General features: G+C 47.4%; 2 protein-coding genes across 3 annotated transcripts in view; both read left to right on the forward strand.

The window, feature by feature from the left end:
• The first annotated feature begins 7,542 nt into the window (after positions 1 to 7,542).
• tpst1 (tyrosylprotein sulfotransferase 1) overlaps positions 7,543 to 26,698 on the forward strand; it is a 62,441-nt gene continuing 43,285 nt past the window's right edge. The window contains exon 1 of one of the 2 annotated variants that reach the window (XM_033976908.2): positions 7,543 to 7,719. The gene's annotated coding sequence lies outside the window, so the exon portion shown is untranslated. The remainder of the gene's footprint in view (positions 7,720 to 26,698) is intronic. The other variant, XM_033976909.2, reaches the window with a different exon arrangement.
• On the forward strand, positions 12,967 to 14,743 carry LOC117379916 (kelch-like protein 10). The gene has a single exon (XM_033976614.2). It carries the CDS (start codon positions 13,016 to 13,018, stop codon positions 14,741 to 14,743), a length of 1,728 nt encoding a protein of 575 aa, XP_033832505.1. The 5' UTR covers positions 12,967 to 13,015.

Here is a 26,698-nt window from a genome sequence, read left to right on the forward strand (position 1 = left end):
GTTTTGTTTCATTTATTATTAGTTCCATCTCCAAAGCTCAAAATTCTCTGTTCCACCTTGTGATGTCATCAAGTGGTAGTTTTCAAATTAACTCCTCCTTTTACCTTTAGTTCAGTCGATATAAGTGGCGATTTCAGGGTTAAAATGATTCTATAAATGAAGGTGTGTGGAGTTTAAAAACACAGTGGAGCACTTCCTGTATCACATGATGACATCACAAGGTGGAACAGGAGCATAAACAGGACTCACTCTGACTCTCTCAGGGTCACGTCTGATGTAGAATCGCTCCAAACGTGTGTGAACTTCTACTGTAGTACTGTAATACTGTAGTACTGTAATACTGTAGTACTGTATTACTATAGTACTGTAGTACTGTAATACTGTAGTACTGTCAAATACTTTATTCTTCTGACTCGAGTCTTTTCTTGTTCCATTACTTTTGTCTTTCTACTTGAGTAAAATGAACGAGACAAAAAGACGTCTCATTTATGTCTTCATCAGTTGCTTCTCTCTCTTTTGACATGGGTCTCTCCTCTCTCTCTTCTCCTCCCTCTCCTCTCTCTCTTCTCCTCCCTCTCTCTTCTTTCTCTTCTTCTTGAGTCTGGTTCTAGTCCTGGTCTGGTATCGGATTTTGCCGTGGGTCCTCTCTCCTCTCTCTCTCTTCTCTTACCTCTCCTCTCTCCCTCTCTTCTCCTCCCTTTCTCCTCTCTCTCTTCTCCTCCCTCTCCTCTCTCTCTTCTTCTTGAGTCTGGTTCTAGTCCTGGTCTGGTCTCAGATTTCGTCCACGGTGCAGAGTCCTGTCCGTGTGTCCTGTGGGAGTCTGTAAAGTGGGACCAAACAGGATAAAATGTCGGGAGCGATTAAAGACAGGATACATTAGACTGATAGAAAAGAGAGAGGGAGGGAGAGAGGGAGGGGAGGGAGGGGGAGGGACAAGAAAGGGAGAGAAAAGGAGAGAGAAGGAGGTGAAAGGGAGGGGAGAAAGAGAGATAACGATGAGAGAGAGAGAGAAAGAGAGAGAGGTGACAGGGAGAGAAAGAGGAGGAGAAAAGAGAGGAAAGGGAGGAAAAGAAAGAGGGGAGAGGGTGAGAAAGAGGGAGAGTAGGAAGGGGGAGAGGGTATAGGAGAAAAGAGGAAGGGGGGAGAAACAGAGAGGGGGAGAATGGAAGACAAAAGAGATGGAGAGAGGAGGGAGGGTAAAGAGCCATTATTTTACATTATGAGAAAGAGAGAGAGAGAGAAAGAGAGAGAGAGAGAGGGGGGGGAGAAGGAGGTGAAGACAGAAGCAGGAAAATAATTTAAAGACCAGGAAATGTGTCTGGTCTCTCTCTGGAGTTTGCATGTTCTGCCTGGTTCAGTCCTGTTTCAGTCCTGGTTCAGTCCCGGTTTAGTCTTGGTTTAGACCTGGTTTAGTCTTGGTTTAGTCCTGGTTTAGTCCTGGTTTAGTCCTGCTTTAGTCCTGGTTTAGTCCTGGTTTAGTCCTGGTTTAGTCCTGGTTCAGTCCTGGTTCAGTCCTGGTTCAGTCCCGGTTTAGTCTTGGTTTAGACCTGGTTTAGTCCTGGTTTAGTCCTGGTTCAGTCCCGGTTTAGTCTTGGTTTAGACCTGGTTTAGTCCTGGTTTAGTCCTGGTTTAGTCCTGGTTCAGTCCTGGTTTAGACCTGGTTTAGTCCTGGTTTAGTCCTGGTTTAGTCCTGGTTTAGTCCTGGTTTAGTCCTGGTTCAGTCCTGGTTCAGTCCTGGTTTAGTCCTGGTTTAGTCCTGGTTTAGTCCTGGTTCAGTCCTGGTTCAGTCCTGGTTCAGTCCCGGTTCAGTCCTGGTTCAGTCCCGGTTCAGTCCTGGTTCAGTCCTGGTTTAGTCCTGGTTTAGTCCTGGTTTAGTCCTGGTTCAGTCCTGGTTCAGTCCTGGTTTAGTCCTGGTTTAGTCCTGGTTTAGTCAGATTGTTCACAGACTTTTATTATTTGTTTTAGATTTGTTTATTTTATGTAAAAGTATTTCTCAAAGTTTATATTTCCAAGAGTCTGAACGAATCTCAAAAATGCAGTTTGTGCAAAAGGTCAGGGGTCAGGTTCACTCCCCAGTTTGAGTCATCTGCCTGATTTGCGTCGCTCATGCTAGTCGTTAGCTCGACCTTAGTTTCACTGTTGTACTCACCACAAACAGGTTAAATGTTCTGTCAGTTAAATCTTATGTCACAAAGAAAGTTTCATGATGTTTATTTATAGAAAAACACACAAACTATGACCCTCAGATCCGTTAGCCTCGAGCTGTTTAGCGCCTAAATGTGATGCTAACACCAACGCTGCGCTCGTATTTAACTAAACTAACTAACACGTTTAAACAATAATAAAAACAGATCACATATTACAGGTATTTTGTCTGTGTCTGTGTTGCCGTAGTAACAGGCGTCTGGGCATGTGCAGATCTTTGGTTGCTATGACACCCGTGGTCGTAACGCTGCTCCAGATTAGCCTCGATGAGCTTCATTTTGATCTGGACCCCCTGGTGACGTCACGCTCACTCGGTCCACAGCTCTGACTCAAACTGGACAGTGGCCGCTCGTCGTTCCTGACCGTCGTGCGTTTGTTTACCCGTTGCCATGGTGATGCCTCGGTGTAGTGATACGGGGGCCGCGATGAGGCCGTCACCTGCGGCTCCATTATGACTTTATGAGAGTCGTATTTGTGGCCTGTGACCTCAGAGCGCCGTCCCTCTCCTCCGTCTGTCCCTCTCCTCCGTCCGTCCCTCTCCTCCGTCCATCCCTCTCCTCCGTCTGTCTGTCCCTCTCCTCCGTCTGTCCCTCTCCTCCGTCTGTCCCTCTCCTCTGTCTGTCCGTCCCTCTCCTCCGTCCGTCCCTCTCCTCCGTCCGTCCCTCTCCTCCGTCCGTCCCTCTCCTCCGTCTGTCCCTCTCCTCCGTCTGTCCCTCTCCTCCGTCTGTCCCTCTCCTCCGTCCGTCCCTCTCCTCTGTCCGTCCCTCTCCTCCGTCCGTCCCTCTCCTCCGTCTGTCCCTCTCCTCCGTCTGTCCCTCTCCTCCGTCTGTCCCTCTCCTCCGTCCGTCCCTCTCCTCCGTCCGTCCCTCTCCTCCGCCTGTCCCTCTCCTCCGTCCGTCCCTCTCCTGCGTCTGTCCCTCTCCTCCGTCTGTCCCTCTCCTCCGTCTGTCCCTCTCCTCCGTCCGTCCCTCTCCTCCGTCCGTCCCTCTCCTCCGTCCGTCCCTCAGGAGCCTGTTATTGTTGAAGTTTCCTCATTTCCTCCTTTTCGTCTTTTTCCCGCACGCCGCGTTCAGGGCCCTCGGGATTTCTGCGTTTCCTGTCCCATTGTGGCTCCTGGGCCCCTGAACACGACCCCAACCTCAGACCTGCTCATGTCCTGTCCATGAGGTCATTGTCCCACATGGAGCAGGGTCTGTGTGTCTCTGACATGTTTTTACATCACACACGTTCTGCAAACTGTTTTATTAAACTTTTCATCCATGTTTCAGTCGTTTCTTCTCATTTTTCCTCTTGTATTTGGGCTGATTCATGTTTCAGTTTAATCTTTAATCCACTATTTTCAAGACGCCATTTTGTCAATTTACCCTCGTTTAACCTCCACTGTGACACGCCCTCTGTGACACGCCCACTGTGACACACCCACTGTGACGTACTTCTTCCTTCTCCAGTTTTATTTTCGCGTCATCATTTTGGCACAAATAAATAAAAAGTGCTGCTCTGGTGTGACGTGCGTCTGTCCGTAGGGGGCGCCGACAGCACGCGGCGCTTTGTCGTGTCATGACGTTTACGGCGACGTCAGCTCCACTGGACGTGTTTGTTTTATGAAGTCGTTTTGGATGAACATTGAGATTTTAAATGTGTAAATTATGACATGCTGATCCGCGGTTGTCATGGTTACGCAGCAGCGATCTGACTCGTCTCGTCTCGGGTTCCTTCAGTGTTGTGACGTCTTTAAACGCGCCGTCGTTGTAATAGTATCGTAGACGTCCCGGGGCGGGTGTTGGGTGACATTGCGGTGTGTTTACTGACTGTGGGAAACTGAAGCGCGCTAATTGATCCTTAATCAACATAATGCGACACGGAGAAGCTAACGCGGCGCGGCGGAGGTGTAAACAGCGGCGGACATGTTGTTTCGCACGGATCGATAAAAGATTAAAAATTCAAAATAATATCTGATTTCACGTGTCTCGGGTTTCGTCGGCCGAGGACACGGGGACAGGAGGAGACGCACGGAGACGTCCATGTTTAAGACCACCCGCTCGTCTCCATGGAGATGACACGCCGCTGGAATGTCCCACAGTGTAGCTTTAAACACGTCTGGGGGGTGCTGCATGTATGTGTATGGTGGGATGTGTGACTTATGTATCTGTACTGTACTGAAGTACATTTTACAGTGGTACTTTTTACTTTTTACTCTCCTCTTCTCCTCTCTGCTCCTCTCTCCTCCTCTCCTCATCTCCTCATCTCCTCCTCTCTCCTCTCCTTCTCTCCTCCTCTCTCCTCTCCTCCTCTCTCCTCTCCTCCTCTCTTCTCCTCTCTCCTCCTCTCCTCTCCTCCTCTCTCCTCTCCTCTCCTCCTCTCCTCTCTCCTCTCCTCCTCTCCTCATCTCCTCCTCTCCTCCTCTCCTCTCCTCCTCTCCTCTCCTCCTCTCCTCTCCTTCTCCTCTCCTCTCTCCTCCTCTCCTCCTCTCTCCTCCTCTCCTCTCCTCCTCTCTCCTCTCCTCTCCTCCTCTCCTCTCTCCTCTCCTCCTCTCCTCTCTCCTCTTCTCCTCTGCTCCTCTCTCCTCTCCTCCTCTCTCCTCTCCTCTCCTCCTCTCCTCCTCTCCTCTCTCCTCCTCTCCTCTCCTCCTCTCTCTGACATAGAACAGAACAGTAAACATAAAGAGCCCAAAGGGAAACATGTTTTTGCTGATAACTCTGCACCTCTCTCTCTTCTCTCTCTCATCCCTTGTTCTCTCTCTTTCCATAACACCCGTTTCCACCGCTCCGCTCCTCTGTCTTTCTTTCTTTTTTCCCCTTCCTTTCCACTGTCTCCCCTTTCTCTTCTTCTCTGAATATCTCCCTCTCTCCCTTCCTCTGCCAACTCTCTCCTCCCTTTCTCTCTTCTCCCCCTCCTCTCCCCCTCTTCTCCCTCTCCTCTCCCCCTCTTCTCCCTCTCCTTTTCCTCTCTTTTCTCCCCCTCTCTTTCTCTCCTCCCGATCTCTTCTCTCTCCCCCTCTTTCTCTCTTCTCCCCCCTCTTCTCCCTCTCCTCTCTCCTTCCTCTCCTTTTCCTCTCAGAGTGACTGTAACCAGATTCTTCTAATGACAACATTCATCACATCCCCCCTCTCTTTCTTTCTCTTTCTCTCTCTTTCCCCTGCTTCTCTCTCTCTGTCTCTTATCCCTCCCTCCCTCCCTCTCTTTCTCTCCCTCCCTCCCTCTCTCTTTCTCTCCCTCCCTCTCTCTGTCTCTGCTGTGTCAGTAGAGCAGACGTCTTATAAAACACATGGGGTTTAAAGTGCTGACATCTGCCCCTTGTCTCTCTCCCTCCATCTCTCTTTCACCCCTCTCTTCTGTACTCATCATCCCTCTCTCTCTCTCTCTTTCTCTCCTCTCTCTCCTCTTCTCTCTTTCCTCTCTTTAAATAGAGAGATCGACTTTATTCGGCCTGAGAGAAACTCATTTTTTTTCAGTCACACCTGCAGACAGATTTAAAATAAGACTTGACCCGTCTTTCTCTCTCTTCTCTTTTATCCCTCTCCCCTCTCTTCTCTTCTCTCCTGTCTCCCTGTCTCCTCCCTCTCTCCTCTCTTTTATCCCTCCCTCTCTCTCTGATGTGACAGAAGAGGACATCATAGGACATAACAGTAGCTCCTATAGAACATATTGTATAAAGTGCTGACGTTCCCCCTTTACCCTCCCTCTTTCTCTTTCTCTCTCCCCTCTCCCTCACTCCCTCTCTCTCTTTTATCGCTCTTTTCCCCTCCGTCTCATCCCTCTCTTCTCTCTGATGTGACAGTACAGATTAGGACAATTGGTACAAAGTGCTGACATATCCTTTACCTCCCTCTTTCTCTCCCTCTCTCCCTTTGTCTCTTTTGTCCCTCCTTTCCCTCCGTCTCATCCCTCTCTCTGTCCACCCTTTCCCCTCCTCTCTGTCCTCTTCTTTTATCCCCCTCTTCTCTCTCTCTAATGCGACAGTAACACCTGCTCCCTTTCTATCTTACTCCTCCTTTTTACCCTCCATCTCATTCCTCCCTCTCACCCCTTTCCCCTCCTCTCTTCTGCATTCACCCTCCCTCTCCTTCCCCTTCTCCCCCCCTCTCTCCTCTCTTTCATTCTCCTCTCTCTTTTTTATCCCTCTCTCCTCTCTGAAGCGCTGACATATCCCCCCTCCCTCTCTTTCTTCTCCTTCTACCCCTTTCTTGCTCTTAATCCCTCCCTCCCTCTTCTGTTCATCTCTTCTCTCTCTTCCTCTCTTTTCCTCTGTTCTCTCTCCCGCTCTCTTTTATCCCTCTCTCCTCCCTCTTTCTCTGTCGTGACATATTGGCAACCCTCTTTCTCTCTTCCTCACTCACTTTCTCTTTATCCCTCGTTTGTACCCCCATTTCATCTCTCCGTTCTCTCTCTCCTCACTCCTTTTCTCTGTCTCATCCCTCTTTCCCCTCCTCCTCCTCCTCCTCCTCCTCCCTCTCTCTCTGATGTGACAGAAGAGGACATCAGTAACAGTAGCTCCTATAGAACATATTGTATAAAGTGCTGACATTCCCTCTTTACCCTCACTCTTCCTCTTCCTCTCTCTTCTCTCCATTCGTCGCTTCTTCCTCTTTGTTTCTTATCCCTCCTTCCTCTCCATCTCATCCCTCTCTCTTCTCCTCTCTCTGTCACCCATCAGAAAAAAGTACTGGGTTATTTTTGAAAGAATCTTCGAACTTTTAAATGACGACAATCACGTCTTTGAGGTAAAAGATGGTCCTGGTTTAGTCCTGTTTAGCCCTGTTTAGCCTTGTTTAGTCCTGGTTTAGTCCTGGTTTAGACTTGTTTAGTCCTGGTTTAGTCCTGGTTTAGCCGTGTTTAGTCCTGGTTTAGCCCTGTTTAGTCCTGGTTTAGCCTTGTTTAGCCCTGTTTAGCCTTGTTTAGTCCTGGTTTAGCCTTGTTTAGCCCTGTTTAGCCTTGTTTAGCCTTGTTTAGTCCTAGTTGATTGTGTATGAGACGTATAATAATCGTTGCTCATGTTTGACTTTTGTCGTGATGAACCTTTTCTGAATAAATACAAATATATTTAGATTAAAATAAAATAAAAAATGTCCATCATTAGTTCATTTTAAGCGAGTTGAACTTTTAAAATCCTGTTAGTATCGCATAAATCCTTTAATTAGTCTAAAAATCAACAAATCCGGCTAATTAAAGCAGAACGTGCCCGGAGCCGTACGTCCTTCTGAGGTCACTGCGCTTTTAAACGCACTAGTCCCGCCTCCCACCGCAAACGGACCAATCACAGCCCTGGACGCGCCCCCTCTGTGACCTTTGGACCAATCAGAGCCGCGGATCGGAGCGCGTCGCAGCAGAGCCGTGGTGCCTGAGCTCAGAGCCTCAGATCCGCTCCGGAGCCCAGAGTAGCGGCCGCACGCTCTCAAAATGCCCGCAAAGTGAGCGAGCAACGCGGCCACACTGTCTGCACGTCCCCGCTGTGGTCTCCGGAGGTTTTTTTGACCGAGATAAACGGGATTTTATGGCACGTAACCGCAGAAACAGGTACGTACGCGTTATTTTCGGGGTGTTTTGGGTCTACCCCGCTGTTTTTCGCTTGGCTTGTTTGGATTTTGCGGTTAAATTGTGATTATATAATCGAGTGCGTGCTGCTGGAAGCCTGTGGTAATTAGCCTAAGTGGAATAGTTGGATAAACATTGATTTAAACCCAGATAAAGAGGTTTTTCTCGCACAATCTGGGGGCACGTAATGCTGCTCGGACTGACGCATTTGGGAACCTCAACATCAGCCACTGAAGAAGGACTTTGTGGAGCTTAAAACGCCATTTTCAAGGTTTAAACAGGGATTTAAGGCAAAATCTGACGTGAAATGGCCGTAAATGTGGGTTAAAATGCGAGGAGCACACGTGACAACATTATGGTGGGTTTATGACTAAAACAGGTCTGTATTAACCAGAAAAACACCACTATTTCACACAAGAATCAGGTCTAAAACAGGACTAAAACAGGTCTAAAACAGGTCTAAAACAGGTCTAAAACAGGACTAAAACAGGTCTAAAACAGGTCTAAAACAGGACTAAAACAGGACTAAAACAGGACTAAAACAGGTCTATATTAACCATAAAAACACCACTATTTCACACAAAAATCAGGTCTAAAACAGGACTAAAACAGGACTAAAACAGGACTAAAACAGGACTAAAACAGGACTAAAACAGGACTAAAACAGGGATTAAAGCAGAAACAAACCAGCTAAATATTAACCATAAAAACAACACTATTACACACAAAACTGAGGACTAAACCAGGTCTAAAACAGGGACTAAACCAGGACTATCTCAAGGACCTTCAAGATTATAAACGTGCATGTTTACTAAATATTAGGCCTTAAGCGGCGTGAATGTGCTGCAGAACAATCTATATGTGTGAGGTTATAGTCCTGTTTAGACCTGGTTTAGACCTGGGTTAGACCTGGGTTAGACCTGGGTTAGACCTGGGTTAGACCTGGGTTAGACCTGGGTTAGACCTGGGTTAGACCTGGGTTAATATGAAGTTGAGTCCGGTTTTAGTCTTGTTTTCGTCCCGGTTCAGACGTGGTTCAAGAATTTCCCCTCAGGGAGACACATCGAACAGAACAACCTTTCTGAATTGACTCCTGGTTTAGACCTGGTTTAGTTTTGATTCAGTCCTTATTTAGACCTGGTTTAGACCTGGTTTAGTTTTGATTCAGTCCTTATTTAGACCTGGTTTAGACCTGGTTAATGTGTAGTTTAGTCTGAGTTTAGTCTTGTTTTAGTCCTGGTTCAGACCTGGTTCAAGAATTTCCCCTCAGGAAGACATAAAGTCATTTTGAATGGACTCCTGGTTTTAGTCCTGGTTTTAGTCCTGGTTTTAGTCCTGGTTTTAGTCCTGGTTTTAGTCCTGGTTTTAGTCCTGGTTTTAGTCCTGGTTTTAGTCCTGGTTTTAGTCCCGGTTTTAGTCCCGGTTCAGTCCTGGTTCAGTCCGAGTTGTGATATCTTATCTCGTGAAACCGATGTCTTTCTTTGATGACTGAACCAGGTCTAAAACATGAGGTTAAAGGTTGAAGCGAACGAGACTAACCCAGAGACTAAACCAGGACTAGACCTGGAGACTGGACCGGAGACTGGACCGGGGACTGGACCGGAGACTGGACCGGGGACTGGACCGGAGACTGGACCGGAGACTGGACCGGGGACTGGACCAGAGACTAAACCAGAGATCAGACCAAAGACAAGACCGGGGACTGGACCGGGGACTGGACCGGGGACTGGACCGGGGACTGGACCGGGGACTGGACCGGGGACTGGACCGGGGACTGGACCGGGGACTGGACCGGGGTTAAGAACACATAATGTGCGTACTACTGGTTAAATGTGTGTATCTGAATCACATGTTAAATCTCCAGCAGAGGTCGTGTTTTGGTCGATCTAGAGCATAGTAAATATTAACACTTTCATACAAAGACAGAGCTGTACTAAACATGACACAGCGTCTCTCTTAAACGGTTTGTCGTAAAAAAAAATGCGTGGAGGAGTTTAGTGAATTTAAATCACAGAAAAAAAAGATCAACCATCGGCTCTGGTTCTAAACAATCTGCATCAGCCACGAAAAAACACACAGCTGCTCATCTAAGTCCTGGTTTAGTCCTGGTTTAGTCCTGGTTTAGTCCTGGTTTAGTCCTGGTTTAGTCCTGGTTTAGTCCTGGTTTAGTCCTGGTTCAGTCCTGGTTCAGTCCTGGTTCAGTCCTGGTTCAGTCCTGGTTCAGTCCTAGTTGGTTCTTAGTTCACAAATCAATAGTTTTATTTAAAAACATTTATTCATCATTTACTCTGGTGGTAGATTTTTCTGGTCTATGTCTGGGCGTTTTATTGTCCTCATTGCGAGATAGGGCCAGTGCCTTGTCTGGTGCATATTTTCCATAGGAGCAGTGTGTTTGAGCCTCTGGTTTGTGGTTGGTTGATGATGAATGTCTCGGGGTTAAGTGCCGTGTTGAGTTCAAGTGAAACTGGAAAAACTGAGGATTTATGTTTCGTCAAGACAGAAGCTAAAAAGACAAGTTTAAAGAGGAGGTATTTACTTCTGTGGGGTATTAAAGAGGAGGTATTTACTTCTGTGGGGTATTAAAGAGGAGGTATTTACTTCTGCGGGGTATTAAAGAGGAGGTATTTACTCCTGTGGGGTATTAAAGAGGAGGTATTTACTTCTGTGGGGTATTAAAGAGGAGGTATTTACTTCTGTGGGGTATTAAAGAGGAGGTATTTACTTCTGTGGGGTATTAAAGAGGAGGTATTTACTTCTGTGGGGTATTAAAGAGGAGGTATTTACTTCTGTGGGGTATTAAAGAGGAGGTATTTACTTCTGCGGGGTATTAAAGAGGAGGTATTTACTTCTGCGGGGTATTAAAGAGGAGGTATTTACTCCTGTGGGGTATTAAAGAGGAGGTATTTACTTCTGTGGGGTATTAAAGAGGAGGTATTTACTTCTGTGGGGTATTAAAGAGGAGGTATTTACTTCTGTGGGGTATTAAAGAGGAGGTATTTACTTCTGTGGGGTATTAAAGAGGAGGTATTTACTTCTGTGGGGTATTAAAGAGGAGGTATTTACTTCTGTGGGGTATTAAAGAGGAGTATTTACTTCTGTGGGGTATTAAAGAGGAGGTATTTACTTCTGTGGGGTATTAAAGAGGAGGTATTTACTTCTGTGGGGTATTAAAGAGGAGGTATTTACTTCTGTGGGGTATTAAAGAGGAGGTATTGACTTCTGTGGGGTATTAAAGAGGAGGTATTTACTTCTGTGGGGTATTAAAGAGGAGTATTTACTTCTGTGGGGTATTAAAGAGGAGGTATTTACTTCTGTGGGGTATTAAAGAGGAGGTATTTACTTCTGTGGGGTATTAAAGAGGAGTATTTACTTCTGTGGGGTATTAAAGAGGAGGTATTTACTTCTGTGGGGTATTAAAGAGGAGGTATTTACTTCTGTGGGGTATTAAAGAGGAGGTATTTACTTCTGTGGGGTATTAAAGAGGAGGTATTGACTTCTGTGGGGTATTAAAGAGGAGGTATTTACTTCTGTGGGGTATTAAAGAGGAGTATTTACTTCTGTGGGGTATTAAAGAGGAGGTATTTACTTCTGTGGGGTATTAAAGAGGAGGTATTTACTTCTGTGGGGTATTAAAGAGGAGGTATTTACTTCTACGGGGTATTAAAGAGGAGGTATTTACTTCTACGGGGTATTAAAGTGGAGTAAATTACCTCATACACGTCTGTCTTCTTTTGTTCGTATCACACTGGACTGACCTGAGTGTCCTTTAGATCCAGGACACTGTGTCCATGTGCGTCTGCGCTGTCTGCTAACGCGCTAATGCTAATGTCCCAGCATGCACAGGTGGTCCAAGCACCAGTGAGGGATGCTGGGTAATTCTCTCCTCTTTAATGGGAAAATTGATGCAAGATTATTCACAAAAAATTAAATTAAAATGAGGACTGAGCCGGGACTGAGCCGGGACTGAGCCGGGACTGAGCCAGGACTGGACCAGGACTGAGCCAGGACTGAGCCAGGACTAGACCAGGTTTAAACCAGGTGTAAACCAAGACTCGAAACCAAGACTCGAAACTGGGACTAAACCAGGTCCGAACCGGGTCCGAACCGGGTCTAAACCAGGTCTGAACCAGGACCCTGAACCAGGACCCTGAACCAGGACCCTGAACCGGGTCTAAACTGGGTCTAAACTGGGTCTAAACTGGGTCTAAACTGGGTCTAAACTGGGTCTATACTGGGTCTATACTGGGTCTAAACCGGGTCTAAACCAAGACTCTAAACCAAGACTCTAAACCGGGACAAAACCGGGACAAAACCAGGACAGAACCAGGACTGAACCAGAACTAAACCAGGACTAAACCAGGACTAAACCAGGACTAAACCAGGTCTAAACCAGGACTAGTCAAATCTATTCAAATTGTGATTTTAATTGAATTGTCGTGGTTAAAATGACAGGATCTGTTTATGTGACATTACGTCTGTGTCTAAAACAACAAACACTTAACTTTTCAAATGGAGCTGTTTTAAAAGTGAAATATTATTAAAACCACGAGCTGCAAAGATCAGAACGAAACACTTTAGTACAAAGTTTATATCTATAATGAGCCGTAAAAGTGACTTATTCAGGCTTTTATGGCTCAAGTCTTCGTCTTATACACAAAAAATAACCAAACATTTCCCAGAAGCCCAAAAAATGTAATAAAAAAATGTAATAAAAAAATACAAATGATAAATGTTGACCCCAGGAAATCCATAGTCCCATCGTTCAAACACTGAACTGTGAGTGGATTTAGTGACGGAGCTGAAGGGAAGAGGGTTCATGACTCACACCAGGACTTACACAAATGACCCAGGAAATGTGCAAATGTGCCGTTTGTGATGAAAGCTCTTTGGTCTGAGAATAAGCTCCACCAGAATGTCCTCAAACGGCTCCACTTCAGCCCGCAGACTGAATAAAGAAGTGGACCGAGCGAGAGCGACGTCACCGCAGCGTTCAGCTCCACACGAAGCTCATCCAGGCTAATGTGGAGTAAACGCCGTCAATCAAACCTGTCGCTAACGCTCGACGGCGAAACAAGCCACCTGATTTGAATAATAATAGAGCCTGGAATGACAGTTTAAACATTTCAAATCAAAACCATCAGCTGTTGCTCCTGTTTTTGTTTGTTTTTGTTTGTTTTCGATGTCCAGTTCCTTGATTATGATACAGAATCCTCGTGTAAATGCGTCTCCAGCGTCACTTTTTCCTCAAACAAATCCATTTTCAAACACAAACCCGACCATGAGCGCTTTGACCGGCGTGTTCCAGGAGATGAGGCGGGAGGAGAAGTTGTGCGACGCTTTGCTCGACGTTTCCGGCGTTCGATTCCCGGTTCACAAGCTCGTTCTGTGCCACTGCAGCTCGTACTTTAAAGCTCTCTTCACCCACTGGTCCAGCCCCGACCGCCGGGTTTTTCACATCTCAGACGTGTCAGCTGACATCATGAAGGTCATCCTGGACTACTGCTACACCGGGCTGGTCCACATCACAGAGGAGAACCTCCTGGAGCTCTTTACCTCCGCTGACCACTTCGATGTGAGTGGGATTACCCGAGTCTGCTGTCGGGTCATGAAGGAGCACCTCTCCCCCGGTAACTGCGTCGGAGTCTGGCGCCTCACAAACATGTACTACTACCCCCAGCTGAACAAGCAGGTTTTCGTTTACATCCTGAAGCATTTCCAAGAGGTGGTGACCAGCTCTGAAGAATTCCTCCTTCTCTCTGCGGAAGAGCTCCATTCGATCATCGATGAAGATGAGCTGAACGTGGAGGAGGAGACCGTGGTGTTTGAGGCGGTCCTCAGATGGGTCGCACACGCTCCTCAGGAAAGGGATAAGCACATGGTCGACCTCCTCCCGAAAGTCCGTCTGGCTCTGCTCCGCCCCGACTACTTAACTAACTGCGCTCGTAGCAACAGCGTGCTCCAGAACAACCGCCGCTGTAAGGCCATGTTGATGGAGACCATACGGCTGATGTTGGACGCCCGAGCTACGAGGTTGAATTCCTCCCTGTTCCCCGCCCGTCTGGCCCGTCCTAGGCTGCCCCGTTCGTTCCTCGTGGCCATCGGCGGCTGGGGGAGAAACGGACCGACCAACAGCATCGAAGTGTATAACAACCGCACCGATCGCTGGGTGGGCGTGGCCAACAATAACGGCGCACCACGAGCCTATCACGGTACAGTGTTCCTTAACGGATGCGTGTACCAGATCGGAGGGTTCGACGGCGTTTATCAGTTCAGCACTGTCCACAAGTACGACCTCGCCAATCGCACGTGGCAAGAAGTGGCGCCCATGCATTCGCGGAGGTGCTACGTTAGCGTGTCTTTGCTGGACGGGTTCATCTACGCCATGGGGGGGTGCCAAGGACATGTGAGGCTGAGGACGGTCGAACGGTACTCTCCAGAGACCAACCAGTGGACGAGGGTTTCGCCGATGAACGAGGCGAGGAGCGACGCCAGCAGCTCGGCGTATAACGGAAAGATCTACATGTGTGGAGGCTTTAATGGCGAGCACTGTCTGGACACGGCCGAGCGCTACGACCCGCTGACCGACCAGTGGACCATGATCCCACAGTTGTCCAGCAGGCGCAGCGGGCTCGGCGTCGTCGTCTACGGCAACGAAATCTACGCCGTCGGTGGTTTTTCTGGGACAAACCGTTTAAACAGCGCGGAGGCCTATAACCCCAGCACCAACACGTGGCGCCCCCTACCCGCCATGCTGAGGGGGCGCAGCAATTTCGGCATTGAGGTCGTGGACGGGCGGCTGTACGTCGTGGGCGGGTACGGCGGCCACTCCACCATTCACTGGGTGGAGTGTTTTGACGCGAAAACCAGAGCGTGGACTGAGGTGAGGCGCATGGGGGCCGCTCGCTCCGCCCTCAGCTGCTCCGCGGTGTACGACCTTCCCAACATGGCCGACTACGCCACAAGCCACGCCCCTACTCCTCCTCAAGATGATCTCACTGAGGACTAAACCTTCACTCCTTCAAATAAAACCGTTTAACTGCACATGGGTTCAGTTCTGTTGTTGGAAGTTTTAAAAGACGACGTAATGTGTTTTTTTTTTTCTTTTTTTCTGGTATTTAGTGTTTAGAGTTAAATTTTTGAGAGAGAGGGAGAGATAGAAGAGAGGGAGAGAGAGAGAGGGTGGGAGTGAGAGGAGGAGACGGAAAAGAGAAAGAGGGGAAAGGGGGAGAGAGAATGCGAGAGAGGGGGAGAGATAGAAAAGATAAAGGGGCAAGGGGGAGAGGAGGAGATATAAGAGGGAGAGAGAAGGTGAGAGAGAGGAAAGGACAGAAGAGAGAAAGGGGAGAAAGAAGGTGGGAGAGAGGAGGAGATGGAAGAGAGGGAGAGAGAGAGGGGGGGTGGGAGCGAGAGGAGATAGAAGAGAGAAAAGGGGGAAAAGGGGAGGTAGCAGGTGGGAGAGAGAGGAGGAGATAGAAGAGAAAAAGAAGGGAAAGGGGGAGAGATAGAAAAGAGAAAGGGGCAAGGGGGAGAGAGAAGTTGGGAGAGAGGAGGAGATGTGAGAGAGAGGAAAGGACAGAAGAGAGAAAGGGGGAGAAAGAAGGTGGGAGAGAGGAGGAGATAGAAAAGAGAAAGGGGAAAGAGGGAGATGATGAGAGAGGAATGGATAGGGGAGAGAGGAAGAGGGTGGGAGAGAGGAAGAGATATAAGAGGGGAAAGGGGGGGAGAGAGAGGGTGGGACAGAGGGGGAGAGATAGAAAGGAGAGAGAGACGTTGGGAGAGAGAGGAAGAGATATAAGAGAGAAAGGGGAGAGAAATGAGACAAAGAGCAAGTCAGGGAGGAGGAGAGGGAGAGAGATATTAGATGAAAAATGCGTGAGTGAAAGAGGAAAAGTGAGGGCGAGAAAGAGAAACATTAGATTAAAAACGTATGTGTAGGTGAGAGAAAGAGTGGTGGGAGGGAGAGTGAAAGGAGGAGGAGAGAGAGTGTGAGAGGAGGAGGAGAGAGAGTGTGAGAGGAGGAGGAGGAGAGGACATGACCTGAGTTTGTCCCGGGGGCAGAGCTCGACATGAACGAGGTTTTTGTGCAGATTTACACAAACCACAGAGAGACATTTATGTGTGTACAGATTTAAACCTCAGCGACTTTACACACACACACACACACACACACATATATACACACATATACGCACACACACATACACACATATATATATACACACATATATATACACACACACATATATACACACACACATATATACACACATATATATATACACATATACACACCCACACACACACCCCCACACACATATATATATATATACACACACACATATATTTACACACATATACACACACACACATATACGCACACACACACATATATATATATACACACATATACACACACATATACACACACATATACACACACACACATATATACACACACATATACACACACACATATATATACACACACACACCCGCATATACACACACATATACACACACACACACCCCTACACACACATATATACGCACACACATATACACATATACACACACACACTTTCGCTCTGGCGGGCTCTGGCGGGCTGTGGCGGGCTGTGGGGGGCGGGCCTTGTGCTAAATACTTATCTCAGTTTTGCAGTGAAGTGGCCGTTGGTGAAAAGCACAAAACAAAGTTAAAAAACACAGGAAACGACTGTGACGTAAAACAGGATCCCTCCGCTCATGTCGACACGGAAACCTCCGACCGCGAGTATCACAGCGACCAAAGAGCCAATCAGGAGCGAGGCTGGTGAAGGTCACGCCCCTTCCTGCTCTCACTGCTGGTTTAGCGTCGCTGTCAATCAAACCTGTTGCTAAGGGGAGCGACCTTGTGGGAAAACGGCGTCTGATTTGTCTGTTTTTAATGTTCATGTCTTGATTTACACAACAGTGAAATAAAGGTCCATAGAGTTTAAAAACACAGTGGAGCACTTCCTGTATCACCACATGATGACATCACAAAGTACAACAGAGTGTTTTGGCTCTATAAATAGCCGTTTGGTGTTCACGTGCTGATTTAAATATAGTAGTATTTGTTGATGTAAATGAGCTCCTCTGTTTGACTCACGCCGCTTCTGTTTCTGTGGTTTGGAGCTTCCTGTATCGAGACGGCGCCGTCGGAACAGGAAGAGCTCGAAGACGACGATTTATGAACTGACAGAGTTTATCTGCACAAAAACAACAAACATGATCTGAAACGTCCCTGTGTCATACTGGGTCAGACCTGGTCTAGTCCCAGTCTAGTCCTGGTTCAGTCCTGGTTTGGTCCTGTTTTAGTTCCACTTTTAGTCCCCGTCTAGTCCCGGTTTAATCCTACTTTAGTCCGTCATTTATTCCCAGTCTAGTCTTGCTTTTAGTCCCGGTCTAGCCCCGGTCTTGTCCCGGTCTTGTCCCGGTCTTGTCCCGGTCTTGTCCCGGTCTTGTCCCGGTCTTGTCCCGGGCTTGTCCCGAGCTTGTCCCGGGCTTGTCCCGCTTTTAGTCCCGGTCTTGTCCTGGTTTAGTCCCGGTCTAGTCCCGGTCTTGTCCCGGTCTTGTCCTGGTTTAGTCCCGGTCTTGTCCTGCTTTTAGTCCCGGTCTTGTCCCGGTTTAGTCCTTGTCTTGTCCTGCTTTAGTCCCGGTCTTGTCCTGGTCTAGTCCCGGTCTTGTCCTGCTTTTAGTCCCGGTCTTGTCCTGCTTTTAGTCCCGGTCTTGTCCTGCTTTTAGTCCCGGTCTTGTCCAGCTTCTAGTCCCGGTCTTGTCCCGGTCTTGTCCCGGTCTTGTCCCGCTTTTAGTCCCGGTCTAGTCCTGGTTTAGTCCCGGTTTAGTCCTACTTTAGGACTCTATTATTTCGGTGGACTCCTCTCCTGACCTCTCCTGACCTCTCGTGACCTCTCCTGACCTCTCCTGACCTCTCCTGACCTCTCGTGACCTCTCGTGACCTTTCCTGTCCGTATTTAATCTCTTTGTGTGAAATCCAACCTTAAACAGTCGGACATGTTTTGAGTCTTTAGCTCTAATCTCTGTTGCTGCGGAGACGACCAAATATTTGTCTTACCTGTTTTTTACGGAGCGTGATTTAAAGGACGAGGGCGCGGCCGCGGCGTGTAAACAGCACTTACACCGCCGTCATCGGGCACGCCGCTAAAGCTACTGTTAGCCCTGCGCTCAGAGTAAACACAGAGACGAGCTAAACAAGCGTGCAATTAGCGCTAACGTTAGCTTTCTAGGTCAACACTGCAGGAAAAGGAGCGGCTCAGGGGATCGTTTTTAAAAGACGACAGGAAAACGCGTCCAGGAGCGTTCACATCCGAGAGAGACGGGAATTTGACTGACTAATCCAGGAATTCCGTGTATTTCAGAGCATGTTTTAGAGTAGGAACGTGCCTGGAAAATGCTCTGGAGCGGATCAACTTCGGCTAAACTGGTTTGGCAAACGAACTGAGGCAGAATTTGGCCCAGAAAGTCTCATAATGGAACTTTAATTTGCACAAAGTTGTTCTGTGGATGAACAACAGCTCTTAAGGAGACGCAGGGAGGGCATCTGACGCGCAGGGAGGACATTCAGAACACATTTGTAGAGTCTAAACCACAGCAGTGATCATCAATATACGGCTCATGGGCCAAATCCGGCACGTTCTGAACTTTCCATGTGGCCCGACGAAGTTTTCTGATTTAAAATATATAAAAAATGTGCAGATGAACATTTTATTTACGGCTCAGAAAACACCACCTCAGCCCAAAAGACCCTCGCAGCACAATTTATGTCGATATAAATAAAAAATTATATGAATAACTTCCTGTTGAACTGTTTGACTTTGTTTGTTTCAGATTCAAATGTCGTTCAAGTTTGTTTCTTAACGACTTAATAACGAGAGCTCAGTTTGACCCGCAGACTGTTTATATACACGGACACGGACATGGAAGGGCATCTGGCTCGTTTTGGAATTTCTAATAATAGTAAAAACCTTTAAAAATATAAAATGAACAGAGAGGTTAGTCTGGTTTATCGAGTCAGTCGTGCGGAATCGTCCCTGAAAGTGTCGTCTCGCCCTCAGCTCAAATGAACAGTGTGTTTATACCAAAACAATGGGACCGGTTTAATCTAAGCGTCTCATCGTCTCATAGACGAGTCGAGAGACGAACTCGTGCGAAACGACAGACGGCGTCACGAAGGTTAAGGTCAAACGGATCTGTAACAAACGGAACAAAACAAATAAAGATTTCAGATAAAGGATGACATAAAAGGCTCCACTGGCTGTTTTATTGGTCTTAAATGTTCGAATTAACCCTCGACACGATCCTGGGGTTTTTATTTCACTTTTGTGTCTGTAAATCAAGATCTGAACATTAAAAACAGAGGTCACTCCTGTTAGCGTTAGCAACAGGTTTGATTGACAGCGTTGCTAAGTGTCGCTATATCGTGGTTCACCTGTTTCGCAGATTTGTTTTAGTGCTATTTTGCTTGTTTTTTTTTTTTTTAACAGTGTCTGAATGTGCATTGTGTCGTGCGTCCTGATTGGCTGTTGGACTGTAGACCATTGTGTCGTGCGTCCTGATTGGCTGTTGGACTGTAGACCATTGTGTCGTGCGTCCTGATTGGCTGTTGGACTGTAGACCATTGTCCATCAGTCTCCTCCGTGCCGTGTCTCCTGTCCAGTACAGAATGTGTTCAGACAAATTTACATAAACGTTGGATCTCAGTGTGACTCTGAAGTGCTGTACGTTTGCGATTTGTTTTCTCCCCGACAAAACCCACAATGTTGATGAAACGTTCTGCACCGACAAAGACGCCTACGAAGGTTTGAACTTTGAGAGAGTTTAAACGAGAGAGAAATGTGAGAAAATGTTAACGTCTGTGTGAGAAAAGTGTATAAAGTGTGTGGTGAGGGGTTTTACAGACAAAAACAGAGAGAATAATGTAAAAAATAAAGCTGATACTTCACGGATTTCGTTTATTGTGGGTTATTTTTAGAACTTGACCCCGGCGATAAACGAGGGACCAGTGTAAATCTGCGGTTATCAGAGCTTTTTTATAGACGGCCTCGCCCCGTTAGGCTCCTCCAAAACAAACAAAAGCTCGTCACGTTATCAGCACCACGGAGAGCGGCCTTCAGATCCTCAGCGGCTCCGTGGCGTTCACGTGACTCGGTGGCGCCCCCTCATGTTTGTGGAGAACTGTCCTCGTGGGTCGTTTGTCTCTTCTCTGTCTCAGCGCCGTCCTGTAGGTTAAAATACACACCAAGGAAAAGCAGAACTGGACACGCTGCTGACACTTTTATACACACACCTGCTCCTGTTTTTAATGAAATAATCCCCTGTAAAAATAAAGACAAATAAATAAATAAAAAAATAAATAAATAAATCCGTCCTGTGATGAACCGGACGCTGCCGTAAATCTTCTCGGTTTTAGCGTCGGGGTTAATCCTGACGTTCCCCCAGAGCCACAGGTCGAGCAGCTTTTGGTTAAACGATTAAAGATATTAAAGATGCACAATGTAACTTTTCTGGTGCGGGCTCTGCCACCGGTTTGTCTCCATGGAGATGCTGTTGGTTTTCCTAAAATGTTCCATGGTACGGTATTAAACGTGTCTATATTGCTTTTATTCTGTTACAGGAGTTTTAATGCGTACAGTGAGCGTCTCTCCGCAGATGTGACCTGTAACTTGGCCCGATGGCACTGCCTCATTGTCTCCATGGAGATGGAAAGATTAATGCCTTACTGTGGGACATTTAAGGCAAAACTCTCCCTCTCTCCCTCTCCTCCCTCCCTCATCATTAAGTGCCTGTACGCTTTGATTTCATCGTGCTCCTCACAGCTCTCCTTTTTTTTCTGTACCCTCTCCTCTCTTTCACCTCCTTCTCTCTTCTCCTCTCCCTCTCTCTCCTCCCTCTTCCCTCTCTCCTCTCCTTCTGCTCCTCCTCCTCCTCTCTCTCTCTCATTAAGTGCCAGTGCGCTCTGGTTTCATCGTGCTCCCTGTGGGTTTCCCTTTTTTTCCTCCCTCTCTCCCCTCTCCTTTCTTTCTCCTCCCCCTCTCTTCCCTCTTCTCCTCTTCCTCTCTCTCCTCCCTCTTCCCTCTCTCCTGTCCTCCTTCTTCTCCCTCCCTCTCATTAAGTGCCGGTGCGCTCTGGTTTCATCGTGCTCCCTGTGGGTTTCCCTTTTTTTCCTCCCTCTCTCCCCTCTCCTTTCTTTCTCCTCCCCCTCTCTTCCCTCTTCTCCTCTTCCTCTCTCTCCTCCCTCTCTCCTGTCCTCCTTCTCCTCCCTCCCTCTCTCATTATTAAGTGCCTCTACACTCTGGTTTCATCGCGCTCCCTGCAGCTCTCACTTTCTTTTCTCCCTCTCTCCCCTCTACTGTCTTTCACCTCCCTCTCTCTTCTCTCTTTCTCCTCTGTGTCTCTCTCTTCTCCTCCCTGTCTTCCCCCTCTCTCCTGTCCTCCTTCTCCTCCCTCCCTCTCTCTTTATGAAGTGCCCGTACACTCTGGTTTCATCGCGCTCCCTGCAGCTCTCACTTTCTTTTCTCCCTCTCTCTCCTCCCTCTCTTCCCTCTCTCTCCTCCCCCCCTCTCCTCTCCTCCCTCTCCCTCCCTCTCTCATTATTAAGTGCCGGAGCGCTCTGGTTTCATCGCGCTCCCCACAGATCTACCTCTCTAACAGATCAATGCTTATCCGGGCTCCAGTATCAGTAACAGGGGCGATTAATTTAAACACCGGCGCACACCAGACGAGAGGGGTGAAACGTGAGGCTCACCGCAGATCAAACCCTTAACACCTCCCGCCTCAAACACAATCGCTCCTTTCACGGCGCGCTCTGTTTGGGCCGTTTGAAGCAGCGCGGCGCCTGTGGACCTCTGGACCTGTTCAGATCTTTATCCAGGTTCTAGTCGTTTCTTCTCGCTTTTTTTTTGTGGTTTGATGAGGCCGAAGGTGCAGATTGGCAGCCTCACTTCGGTCAGTCTGTCTCGGGGCAGCTGTGGCTACACCATCAGAGTGTGGAGTGGATTAATGAATGGGAAGCGGTTCGAGTGTCGTGAAATGCTTTATAGTAATTCAATCCCAGAATCCCGCCTAACCCTGTAGTTTAGATCTGTACAAACATGTTCCTGTGCATCAGATGCCCTCCCTGTGTGCGTCAGATGCCCTCCCTCTGTCTCCGTGGCGCCTCCTTCTACATAAAAGCCGCTGAGCCTGTAGTTTAGACCTCTACATGTTGGCTGTGTCCACACTCTTCCTACAGGGGGCACTATTTAGAGGTCATTTTTAGCTCTTTATGAATGGCCAGTTGGGGAGAAAATAGTGCACTCAATTTCCCACAATGCACCTTTGAAAAAAAACGGTAAATGTAGACCACAATGCATTGCGGGAGACAGAAAAACACATTAGCGGAGAGAGACTGGTCTTTAACTGGACACAACACGACTGAGTGAAGCAGATTGAAGCGCGGGTTTGTCACTGTGGATCCTGATTATGAATAAAGTTGCTAGCGTTAGCCGCTTACGTTAGCTTGAGCGAGAATTTCCACATCAGACACAAACTTTAAAAAATCCAGTTTGTTTACGTGGGATTCATCTTCACATGAACTTGTCCTTAAAGACTTTTTCTGGTAAAATCTGATCATTTTTTAAGTTCGACCTTTAGACTTTTTTCACCCAGACCCAGAGTCACGTGACCTGGAAGTAGCGCGCTTTCCCACGAGGTCGCTTCCACTAGCGCTAGCAAACAGGTTTGATCGACAGCGTTGCTAAGTGCCCGCTCCCTGCTAAAACAGCGGTGCGGGCGGGAAGAGGCGTTACCTTCAACAACCTCGCTCCTGATTGGCTCTTTGGTTGCTATGATACTTGTGGTCAGAATTCCAAATATGGAATTCTGCTCCAGATTAGCTGCTATAACTGCTAGCCTCGATGAGCTAGTGGTTTGTGGTAGTGAGGTGAGGGGGGTCAGGGGCTGGGAGAGACATTCGGACACAGCCGTTCTGAAATGTGTCAGTTTGTCAGTTCAGATTTCAGTCTTTTTGTCTCTTCTCGACGGGTTTAAAATGGATTTAAAATGGGATCACTGATATTTCTCAGAGTGTCCCGCCCCAGGTCCAGTGTCTCATTTTTGGTCCCCTCCCCACAGCCCCTGGCAGCTCTGACGTCCTTTTGTTCAGGACAGACACGGGACAAAGTGGATTCTGTGGTTCTAAAGTTTCGTTCTTTCACAGTAACTCTCTGAGGTGTCGATGTTTCCGTGTCCGATTCTCTGCTCCGGTTTCATAACAGTTTAAGTCCTGGGTCAGACCTGGTTCCCACGACCTGATGTTCTGTGCTGGGATCAAGGACTGGACCAGGACTGGACCAGGACTGGACCAGGACTGGACCAGGACTGGACCAGGACTGGACCAGGACTGGACCAGGACTGGACCAGGACTGGACCAGGACTGGACCAGGACTGGACCAGGATTTTACGTGTTCTCTCTGTCTCTCTGGAGTTTGCGTGTTCTAAAGGATGGGTCAAATGCAGGTTTAACCCAGTGTTTTATTTCATTCCATTTTCTTTTTATAAATCAAAATGCTTTCAGGACTGATTTCATGAACATAACCAACACAGACGTTTAATCGTTGCGTCGTTTAACAAGAAAAAAACAGTCAGATTTGTTCCAAGGCCTTTCATTTGCTCCTCGTGTTTTTACTGACCGAGGATCGACTGGTCCTTGACCCAAACAAATGACTCGATTCACTTTGTGTTTGTAACACGGCGGCGAGAGCGTGATGTCCATTTATCTAGTCTATGGACAGGGCCTTCGATCAGGTGTTTAAGAAGAAATGTAAAAGGTGTTTTTATTGATATGATGCAGAAAACTGAGGCCTGTGGAGGAAACAAACGAGGTCCTGTCTGTTTAAACGAGGCCCTGTCTGTTTAAACGAGGCCCTGTCTGTTTAAACGAGGCCCTGTCTGTTTAAACGAGGCCCTGTCTGTTTAAACGAGGCCCTGTCTGTTTAAACGAGGCCCTGTCTGTTTAAACGAGGCCCTGTCTCTTTAAACGAGGCCCTGTCTCTTTAAACGAGGCCCTGTCTCTTTAAACGAGGTCCTGTCTCTTTAAACGAGGCCCTGTCTCTTTAAACGAGGCCCTGTCTCTTTAAACGAGGTCCTGTCTCTTTAAACGCGTCAGAACAGCTCATGTTGTTTCCCCCCTGTGGTGATTCACTGAGGACGGAGGGAGAGAAGAGCATAGAGAGAGAGAGGAGGATAGATAGAGAGAGAGAGAGAGGAGGATAGAGAGAGGGAGAAGAGGATGGAGAGAGAGGGAGAAGAGGATGGAGAGAGAGGGAGAAGAGGATGGAGAGAGGGAGACTGGGAGAAGATAGAGAGAGATGGAAAAGAGGGAAAAGAGGAAACAGACAGAGGGAAAAGAGGAAACAGACAGAGGGAAAAGAGGAAACAGACAGAGGGAAAAGAGGAAACAGACAGAGGGAAAAGAGGAAACAGACAGAGGGAAAAGAGGAAACAGACAGGGAGAAGAGGATAGATGAAGAGAGAGAGGGAGAGACAGACGGGGGGAGACGGAGAAGAGGATAGAGGGAGAGATGGAGATGTGAGATGTGATATTTTTGTTTTTTTATCTGTAAAAAATCAGATTAAACTCACGATTCACAAGTTTAATCTTTTTATACAAACACTGTTTCCTAAAACTTTACATTTCTACTTTATAATCAGCAGCAGGGACTGAACCAAGAACTAAACCCGGACTAAACCCGGACTTCTGACGACCTCGGACAGTCCCAGTCCGGTTGAACGACCCGGTCCGGTCACGATGGCCTCGCTTTAGCGACAGACGCAGTAAACACGAGCCACATTAGAACAATATTTACATACTTCAAATTCCTCGCTATCTCCTGAGAGCGTGCAGATTAGCGCCTGTGTTAGCCTGCGATAGCTTTGTTAGCGTCTTTAGCGCTGTTTGGCTAACGCTGTGGTTCTTTTGTGAAAGGTGACAGACGCGTTTATGGGTCACTCGTCACGTTTGCTCAAGGGCAGGGGATGACGTGAGAAGAGGAAGTAGAACCAGCAGCTGCAGCGGCGGTCGGCACGTTCAGAGTCTGCGACCTTTAAAAGTTCAGACGGCGCATTACTCGCTTCACTAAAACACAATGTCGTTAAATTTAAGATTTGACTAAAATCTTGCCTTGTTTTGTCCCGTTTTGTGATTCCGGTGGAGTTTGTAACGTTACTTCCTGGTTGGACACGAGCAGCAGATGTGACGTAGATGTGATTCTAACGGTTACCTAGCAACCGTTATGTAAACAAGGGTCAAATCTTTTGTTAATAGTTATGATTAGACAAAAAAAAAAAAAAAGACGGCAGGTTTAAATGCCTTCCTTAAGAGTAAATTGTATTGAACGGAAAAATAATCGTTTTTCAGAAGCTTAGTCGATTCTGATTCGATGCAGATGCCGATAATTGAAATTTAAGTTTAATTTGACGCTGTTTATTTTCCCCGAGTCTCTCACTCTGTGTCCGCCTCCTCCATTTGCACACAACCCAGTGAGTCGCGCCGCCGTTAGCTTGTAGCCTGCGTAAAGAAGTGTACTGAGTGAGCGTGAGGCTAGCAGTTACAGCGGCTAATTTGGAGCAGAATTCAATGTTTGGAATTCTGACCTCCAGTATCATAGCAACCAAAGAGCCAATCAGGAGCGAGGCCCTTGAAGGTAACGCCCCGTCCCGCCCGCACCACTGGTTTAGCGGTAATCGAACCTGTTGCTAACGCTAGCCGGACCGACCTCTGGGTCACGATTTGTCTGTTATTAATGTTCATATCTTAGGACCAAAATAACGAGGCTCAGTGCCGCGGTTACAGAGAGAGGGACCAGAGTTTTTCAACGTAAAGTGAACTGGAGCCACTATCTTTTCGGTTAGCAGGTTGGCTAGGTCTATGAGCCGCCTTCACGCGCTCGAAAAGCAGCTTTAGAGCAGAACGTGTAGCTGAAGTGTTCTAAAGTCACTCCTCCCTGTGTCCTGACGGAGCACAGCGGCGTGTGGACTGTGGTTTGTGTAATAAAAGTCTGCAGAGAAGCTAACGGCTAGCATGACGCGACGCTAACGGCTGCTCTGTTGTTGTTGACGACACGAGGAGAGCGATTCTGTTTTACACCTCGGCTCTACTTCCTGTATTTTTGTGCTTTTCTCCACAAACTGACTCTGCGCTGATGTAAAACTGTGATAAATATTTAGCACAAACGCTAACGATACGATCCACCCAGTCAGGAAGAAAAACACGGAAACACTCGGGCCAAACCAAATGAAAGTCCAAAAGAGCTGCTTTGTTAAATCAGGTCAACATCGTTTTAAACAGATTCAGGACAGGTTCAGTTCTGTCAAAGCGACTTTTTTTAGTCTCGATACCTGTGAGAAATGAGGATTTAGTTTTGATATTACTTTTAGTATCGATTAGTATCAGATTGTCGATCCTTTTGACTAATCCCGCTCTGCAGTTTGACATAATCTGTATTTGTACCAGACTTGGACTTTGAAACATAAACTGATAAACTGATTTGCTCCAGACTCAAACATCATAGTCTTTTTCACTAACTTTTAAATGATTACACAGTTTTGATGAGGGGAAGCCCCACCCTTCCTCTCCTCCTCCTCCTCTCTCTCATCTCTCTCTCCTCCCTCTCTCTTCTCTCTCTCTTTCTCTCCCTCCTCTTCTCTCTCTCCTCCCTCTTTAGATTTTTGCCTGTGTCAGCACAAACGGAGCCAAGACTCCAGCAGAGAAAAGGGAGGAGAACTATTCTTAGGACACAGTTATGATACTACAGTCCTGGTTTAGTTCTGGTTCAGTCCCGGTTTAGTTCTGGTTCAGTCCCGGTTCAGTTCCGGTTTAGTCCCGGTTCAGTCCCGGTTTAGTCCCGGTTTAGTTCTGGTTCAGTCCCGGTTTAGTTCTGGTTCA

This window comes from Periophthalmus magnuspinnatus, chromosome 13 (assembly GCF_009829125.3).
Source record: "Periophthalmus magnuspinnatus isolate fPerMag1 chromosome 13, fPerMag1.2.pri, whole genome shotgun sequence".
NCBI lineage: Eukaryota > Metazoa > Chordata > Actinopteri > Gobiiformes > Gobiidae > Periophthalmus > Periophthalmus magnuspinnatus.